Here is a 9,143-nt window from a genome sequence, read left to right as displayed (position 1 = left end):
GTACAAATGGTTAATAAAATTTATGATAGATAACAGTTTCAAAACAGGACAGACTAACAAGACTCTTTTTCTAAGAAAAACTAGTACACATCTACTCATTTCTAAGATTTATGTTGATGACATTGTGTTTAGAGCTACTCTTAATTCACTTTCTCATTAGATTACTAAAGAAATGAAATGTGAAATTGAAATCAGTATGATTGGTAAGTTAAACTTCTTCTTTGGCATACAAATTAAGCAGAGTGAAAATAAAATTTTTATTTCTCAATCCAAGTATGATAGAGATATGGTTAAAAAGTTTGTTATTGAAGGAAATAGTCATGCTCGTAAACCTATGAGCACATCTGTCAAAATCAATTTAGATTTCACAAGTAAGCGTGTTTATTCTATACTTTATAGAAGCATGATAAATAGTCTACTTTATATTACTGTTAGTAAACCTGACATTACTTTTATTGTAGGTGTTTATGCTAGATTCCAATCTAATCTTAAAGAATCACATGTTATAGCATTTAAAAAAAATCTTAAAATACCTTTGTACTATAATTGATTATGATGTATGATATTTAAAAGATTCAAACTTGAGTTTAGTTGGCTATTCAAATGTTGACTAAACATATAATACTGATAAAAGAAACAACACTACTAGAGGGTATTTTTATGTTAGTGGCAACTTGGCAATATATATGAGTAAGAAATAGAATTAAATCTCATTATTCATTGTATAAGCCGAATATATTGTAGTAGGTAGTTGTTGCACTACTTCTTTAGATGAATAAGATGCTAGAGAATTATAGTTTCTCTCGAGATATTATGACTATTTATTGTGATGATCCCAATGTAATTAGTATGTCTAAAAATCATATGCAATATTCAAGAACCAAACATACATACATGGTTGAATCAAATATTGTCTCATTAGAACATGTGAGCATCAAACATCAATTGGCTGACTTATCCACGAAACCTTTAAATGGTCTAACATTTGAATTTCTTAAGAAAGTCATTAGTGTATATGGCATGCCCTGATTCTTAAAACTGAAAATTTGTAAATAATAATAATGATGATGATGATGAAAAAATGTCTACATAGTTTTGTTTGTGTTTTTATATGTTTTCACACAAGTGATAAATTGCTAACATTGAAGCACAAAAGCAAACTTTGTAAGTGTACCTAATCTATACCTTTAAATCTCATAAATTTTATTTGTTAAGATCAAGGAAAATATTGTCCAGTATGGTCCAATTTTAAAATACTATTCTTTTGGAAGATCGAATAAAGGTATTATCTTAAACACCATGAGGAATTCAAGTTGTTTTATTAATTGTTAGTAAAAGTAAAATTGAGTAAGGTGTCTTTGAATTGACTAAAGCTAGTTGAACCTAGTACACAAGTTGTTAAGATATTCCTCCTAACAAAACCTTAAGAAAAGGTCAAGTGTTCACATCATTATGAAAATAGAAAAAGACTTTAGTATGGATCAATTCTACTCTTCAATTCCTTGAAGAAAAAGTCAATTGCTCACTATAAAAACAAACGAACAATTACATAATAAAAACGACAAAATTTTATAGTAGGAGTGAATATCTTCTATGTATAGGCCTTGACACCTCACGTCTTGCTAGGATATCTCAGATCAAAAAGAGATAGATGAAGAAAGAAATTTTAAAGTAGAACTATTATTTTTCTCACTCACACACTCACATCTTGATTTGGTCAACTAAAAAGATATAAATTCTTACATTTATATATGAATGAGTACAATTAGATACACTTACAAGAAAAAAACATGTGAAAATGATGTGGGCTAACTCATTTATGAAACAAAAGGAGAAATTGTTAGTCTAAGGAGTCAATCTTTTTTACAACACTGTTATGTCATCTTAAGAGAGGCTATATGTGCATATCATGAAGTTTGATATGAACAGAAATAAGAGAAATATAGTTTTTTTTTTTAATTGAATACATGATTTTGTTTATCAAAACACGTAATCATCATTATCTCTCTCTCTCTCTCTCTGTCTCTCTCTCTTTGTTTCTTGTTTTAAGGAACTCATCTCGCAATTTTCCAAGAAAATATATTCATCTTTACTTGACATCTTCTAATAAATACAAAAGAATTTATAAAACAAAGCATTAGCTCATCCTCTCCATCTTACATTTAACATTTCTATAAAAATTGTAAGGATACTCTATCTTGATCTGAAAATTTCTTGAGAAGATTATTAAAAAGAAATGTATTTTGCAAAATACTTGATTTTATTGTTTCTAAAAATGGGTGATTTATTTTTTATTTTTATTTTTATTTTTGTTGAAGGGACATTATAAAGTAAAATTAAATAAGAAACCTAACACCTTTGTTAAGTGATCTTTTTTGACCCCACATTTATGTTCATAGAAGACATCTTTAAGGAAAGTCAATGGGGTAAACTAATTGAAGGAGCACATGCTCCATATGTTGAAGTAGTTAGTGAGTTTTTTTTTCCATTTATAAGCCTTTCAATCTTGATGACCACTCCATTACTTCCATTACTAAAGGTCAAACCCTTGATTTGTCTCCTGCTATTATTAAAAAGTTTATGAGCTGCCTAAAATCAAAGATCTTAGCTTTCTATATAAAGGAATAAAAGCATCTTCAAAGACTCAGATGAGTGATCTATTTGTTATCTTTAAAAAACTAAAATAGTCTCCCAAAACTCATATACTATCTATAAACACTATACTACCTCCTTACCAACTGTTAGTGAAACTTGCACTAACAAACCTCTGGCCTATTGGAAGACATACTAAGCTAATGGTTGAGAAAGCTCAATTCATGTATGCTATTGTTATTGATGTTTCACTTTTGGATGTCATACAAAAAGCTACAACTAAGGAAGTGAGGCTGCCTTTTGGTGGGTTGATATCTAGGGTATCAATCATGGACAAAACATCATTACATAACAGTGAGCCAACAATCAAGATTTATGAAAAGATCTCAGATGTAATTGCTGTCAAATTTGAAGTCGTGATCAGTAAAAAAAGATCACATCCTAAAGAGTCGAACTCTTTTCAGCCCAAAACTCATTAAACCAGCCTCTTAATCCCTCTTATAATTGAACAATTGCAAGTATTATCAAACAAGTTTGATAGTTTTACTAGTAAGTGGGGAAAAATACTGATGTTATTGACAAGTTGCTAACACATATGCAAAAAGATATTATACAGGTTAATGATAGACTTGTTCAACTCGATTTGGATGTCGAACAAGTACATTAGTTTATTATTGGTGAAGATGAGGACTGGGATTGGTGCCAAACCAAGAGGGGACAATGATATATGTGAGGGATACAAATGAGAAGGGGAAAGAGAAAGCAAGTAACCAATCAACCAGCTGTCATAATTTTTTTTTACTTTTCTAGAATTTTTTTGATTTTTAATTAGTAATGAATATTAAATATTCTAGTCTATAATAACTATGATATTGTTTTTTTTTTTTAAAGCATAAGAACCTTTATATTGAATATTTGATGCACTTTAAACTTGATACATATAGTTGTATAATAATATCTTATGCATGATAGTTTTTTAACATATTATGAATTGTTAGGATGCAACATGTTGCATCTAGTATTCTTTAAATATGTTATGAACTATTTACATGAAATATGTTAAGAACTATTAGGATGATGTTGCATAAATATTATTAATTGTTTTCATGCTACATAACATTGTATCAGTTATGCTTCCAGATATACTTTAATGAAGTATTTGTTTATAATTGAACTATCTAAACTACTTGCATGCTAATTCATCATCATTATGTTTTGTTACAAATCAGCCAAAGAGAAAGATTGTAAATGTCGAAATGATTAGCTTTGATTAGTTAAGAATTATTTGCGTTGATAAAGATGAATTTGTTCAGATTGTTAGTGAATCCAAATTAAATAAAGAATTAGTCAAGTTTATTTTGTAGGATATAGCATCATTATTTATATAATTATCTAGTTTGTTTTGATAAATTATTTAGGAAATTCATACAAGTTTTATACAAAAAAAAATGATAAATACAAGTTATCCGAAGATAACTATTAGAGAAGTGTTTTTGTGAAACACGTTAGCAGTCAGTTAAGAACGTAATAGACTAAAAAGCTTGGAGATGATGTTTATCAAAGATTCTTATCCTTATCACATAAATGTGTATATAAGGAAGGACAATTAGAAGCATTTGAGAGAGAGCAGCCCTAACAACGGAATAAGCGTATCCAATCAACTAAGGAGTTACATAAAGTTTCACATCATATATTCTTGATACATAAGTGGAGTATGAAGAAAATTTTTAAAGAAAACTGTTCATTAAAGAGTTGTAGAATCTGCAGACTCTTAGAAGGAGTTTCTGTGTTAACTATTAGCAAGTGAATGTTTCAATTAGGATAGCAACATTTTAAAGATCATCAAGTGTTTAGTCAAGCTATTGCGATAGAAAACCAAATGAAATGTTTATCTTCAAAGGTTAATATAGATAGAAATAATTTGTAGCTTAAAATACTATTCTTGTAATCTTCTAAACTAGTGAAAAGTTATTCAAAAGGTTCTCTCCATAACTAAATAACTTGTTTATTTAAGTTTTTTGTATTTAGATTTATTTGATTATTAATAAATGTTTACAAAATATTAGCAAATTGCTTCTTAATACCAAGGAACCAAAAACGAGACGGTCAATTATGAACACCGTTAACTTTTCTCCTAATATGAGCCCCTCCTTTTTGTTTCCTTTAACAAAGTAAATGACTTATTAATTTCTTTCTCGTTACTTTCCTTCCACTTACTTTCTCTTAGTACATTCACGCTATTACTGATTATTTATTTCCGTATTAATATAGACCTAAAATGATTACTTGAGAGCAAATCTTTTGCTTCACCAGCACAACTTACAATCATTTTTCAATTTGTAGGCAATGAATGCACTTTTTTAAAATGATTTTTTTCAATTGAGAATGGATCTTTCACATTATTAACTTCAAGGTTGGAGCATGTGTATTTATAATGTGTTTTTTAATTAATAATATATTTAAATGATAATTTTTTTAGATTTGTTTTTATTGAAAAATATTAATTTAATATTTTTTAAATAAAAAATAATTTACAAAAATATTTCAAACTACGAAATCAACACGCTTTGATTACGTGAGGTTTCTTTAGTTAGGACCTTCCAATGAGAAAAAAGCCACGTAGAAAATGAAATTAGTTAGGAAATTATAGCAAAATAACTTTTGTCTGGTTTTGAAACAGTAGGTCATTCTTGGTGTAATTTTTATGTTCTTGGATTATATGATGATTAACTCTTGAGCAAGCATTTCACATTGGGGATGGAGTAACAATAAAATATTGTAAATTATCCTAAGATTCAAACGCTGAACAATTCAGTAACATGAGGAACAAAAAATTATTTACAACTTGGAGTGAAATTATATACTGTGTTGTTATCTTCAAAATTATCAAAAGCAACGCATAACTGAGAAGGAAGCACTTGATTAATCGACACATAAAAATATTATTTTCATAAAAGACAATACTCTGCACATTAGAAACAAAGTAGCAGGTATGCTGTTCGAAAAACTAACACAAAAGATGGAAGAAAATGAAAAAAAAAGTAAAACACACGTGCTGGTTATTAAGATCATGTTTATTTTTGTATTTGAAATATAATTTTATTAAAATTTAAAAAAAATTTATGTATTTTTGTATTTTAAATGGATATTTTTTTGATGTTTTTATATTATTTTGATGCATTGATATAAAAAATAATTTTTAAAAAATAAAAAATATATTATTTAAATATATTTTAAATAAAAGTACTTTAAAAAAAAGTCGTAACATACCATATGTGTTGTTTAAAGTTGAAAGCTGACGCCCCAGACCTCTATATATAGCCCTGGTTCGTTCCTTTCCAAAGCACCCATACCTAGAACTACCTTCTTCCTTCTCTCTTTCTTGTTTTCGACTGCAAAGCTCTTCCTTTCTATCTTCTTTTGCTTACTTTTTAATGGCGTTGTGGGCGTTGTCTGTGGTGTTGCTGGTGTCAAACTGGCAACACTGGACTTATGGAAAGGCCACGCCTCAAGTTCCTTGCTACTTCGTCTTTGGAGACTCCTTGTTTGACAATGGAAACAATAACTACCTTACCACACCTGTTAAAGTTAATTATCTGCCTTATGGTGTAGACTTTCCTTTGGGGGCTACAGGAAGGTGTAGCAATGGCCTCAACATTGCCGACACCATTGGTCTGCATGCACTTTGCTCTCCTCTCTTATAATACAACATAACACTTCCGTTTTGCTTTACTTTACGGGAAATAATTATTCTCCTTAGGAAGTTATTTTATTAAATTTAGAAATTGGGCCAGGTCTGCTACTGATACTTTTGTTGCTGAGATTTGCAGTTCTTATAACGTAAAAAACCACTTACTGATACCATTTTTACTAGCTAAGGCTATGCTATATAAGATATGTATATATAATACGCGCGCGCATGAGCTTGTAGCTCAATCAGTATCCATTTCCCCCTTCTCCTAAGAGCTTTTGGGCTCAAATTTCTTCATATACATAAAATAGGTATACAATCATAATGCTATTGAACTAACTTTGTATTGTTTTGTTTCAGCTGAACAATTAGGGTTCGACAGTTTCATCACGGACTTCGGTGTCGGGGGTGTGACTAATTTCCTAGATGGTGTCAATTACGGATCTAGTGGAGCTGGCATTCTTGATGAAACAGGATATCTTTCGGTGATTATTAATGATCATATACATGCCTCTTTTGAAAACTCTTGTTGGTTAAAAAAATTATTAGATTTGTTTTTTATGGTTTTGGAGAAGTGGTGTTTATTTGTAGGAGATCGAAAACTAAGTAAAACATGTTTTCTAATTGAAAACACAATTTTTTTCTCTAGAAAATGCTGGTTTTCTATTTCTCCAATTCTATAGAAAAGTGAAAAAATATCAAAAAAGGTTATTTCCCAAATCATAATATATAGAACAAGGAGCTCGCTTGGTTCACCAGATTTTTTATGTTCGTTACTTCTATTATTTTTTTTCAATATAAGCCAAACAAGCTCTTATTTTCTATTTTAAATAATTTATATTTAATATACATATTTTCTTATTTTCTCATAGAATAGTCTTTCTAGTACGTATAACTAAACAAGAGAAGTAGAAGTGAAAATTAAGAAATTATCTTCTAAAAAGTAAACACAAAAAACTTAATTTCCACCTAAATATGGAAGATTGATATTAATAGGTCGTGTCTTAATTTCAATCATTGCCAGTACTCCTCTCTCTATAATCAATTTTAGTTCCAGTAATATTGGTCAACTTATTTCTTTCAACTAAAAAAAATAAAATTACTTGCATAGTTGAGCATATATATGAAGTTTGGAATCATGTGTGTACTCTGGCAACACTAACTATATATATGTGTATTTCTTTTTGTGTACGCCAGAGAGATCTGTTTACCATGAATATTCAGTTATATAACCACAAGATGGTTGCTTCACGCATTGCCAAACAACTGGGAGGCGAAGACGTTGCTAAGAAGTACCTGAGCAAATGCATATATGTTTCTGATATGGGCCACAACGACTACCTCAACAACTATTTCTTGGATACCTACAACAGCAGCACGCTATACACTCCTGATGAATATGCGCAACATCTCATTAAGACTTACAAAACTCAACTGGAGGTGTCTCTTTTAAGACAACAACTAATTAATGTCTGGTCTGATTAGAAACTAACAAGGAGCCCCTCTTAATCCCGTTTTCTCCTTCCTGCCAGGAACTGTATTCTACAGGAGCGAGAAAGATAGCCGTGTTTGGTCTTATTCGGGTAGGATGTATGCCCTCCAACAAACAAAAAAATCCTAACGAACTAGATAGCAGTTTATGCGCGTACAAGCTCAACAATGATGTTAAGATTTTCAACAGTCAGCTTCAAACAATGCTCGAAGCGCTTAATGAAAAGCATAAAGACGCTGTATTCACCTACATAAACTCTTACGAGATTGATTCTGACGTCACGAATGCAGGTACTAATAAATTTCTCTATTTTTTCTTCTCTGGATTCGGGAGAATGGTTGACGACAGACATTTTCCTTTAGTTATAGTCCTTCGTTACTAATATTACTTTTGCTTCAATATTGCAGGTTTCAAATATACCCGTGAGAGCTGTTGCCAGGTACTAGAATCGGGTGCCGTCCCATGCCAATCCCTTTCCGTTCCATGTGCCAACAGGAGTGAGTATGTGTACTGGGACGGGGCCCATTTTACTGAAGCTAAAGCTTGGGCCTTCGGAAAAAGAGCATTTAAACGGCAGTTCCCTGAGGATGCTCACCCGTATGATATCAGTGAGCTAGTTAAGCTAGAGCTTAAGGATAATGATGTTAACAGCGTCAACCTTGCTCAGCTCTAATGTAGGAGATGAATGTCCAATAAGCAGTGCTAGGCGTGAATGAAGGACTGTGATTGTAAAGAGTAATGGAAAAACATGTTTTTCCATTATCTTGCATGATAATAAAAGTTGAGTGAATAAGAGTATCAGACACATGACGGACCACTAGGCTGTCATGTTTCTGTTCGAAGATTCTCATCTCTGTGGCAACTTACATCGTTTTGAAAATTGCATTTATATATGCGTTCCGAAAGTTTTCATAATTTTATCATGAACAGAACCAGTCAATGTCTTCATAATTAAGCCTGCTAGCCCGAAGATTATTACATCATATATATCCATTTGATGTCAGTGTCGGCTGGTGACGAAATATTATCCTCACAATATCGACCATGGTACTCACCCCTGATGGAAGAGATGCGGCCATAAATTAAACCAAGGTGATTGTAAGAATGGTGGAGAAAATTTAGTATTTTCTTCCAAATATAAAAAAGGTGTAAGAGGTCATTAATTGAATTATAATTTATTTATGAATTAAAATAAGACATAAAAGATTTTAATCTTCAAAGTTTGCCATAGCTACCTTGTGGGCTATCCTCAAGCACTGCCATCTCCAGCCTCATCGCCTCCTCGTACACTGCTACCCTGGGGCACTATCTTGGAGCATTTATTTCCTCGCGCACTGACTGCCCTCTCTTTTTGCGCACTCCTACCCT

At 31.1% G+C, this 9,143-nt stretch overlaps 1 protein-coding gene across 1 annotated transcript; it reads left to right on the top strand.

Annotated features, from left to right (window-relative positions):
• Window positions 1–5,922: 5,922 nt before the first annotated feature.
• LOC118040545 (GDSL esterase/lipase At5g45670) lies at window positions 5,923–8,617 on the top strand. Its single transcript, XM_035047510.2, has 5 exons — window positions 5,923–6,264; window positions 6,644–6,768; window positions 7,481–7,723; window positions 7,816–8,065; window positions 8,183–8,617. Exons 1-5 carry the CDS (start codon window positions 6,027–6,029, stop codon window positions 8,446–8,448), a joined length of 1,122 nt encoding a protein of 373 aa, XP_034903401.1. The 5' UTR covers window positions 5,923–6,026; the 3' UTR covers window positions 8,449–8,617.
• Window positions 8,618–9,143: the final 526 nt, after the last annotated feature.

Source organism: Populus alba, chromosome 6 (genome assembly GCF_005239225.2).
Source record: "Populus alba chromosome 6, ASM523922v2, whole genome shotgun sequence".
Classification (NCBI taxonomy): domain Eukaryota; kingdom Viridiplantae; phylum Streptophyta; class Magnoliopsida; order Malpighiales; family Salicaceae; genus Populus; species Populus alba.
Note: the sequence above shows the minus strand (reverse complement) of the source record. Positions and strands in the feature narration are given on the sequence as shown.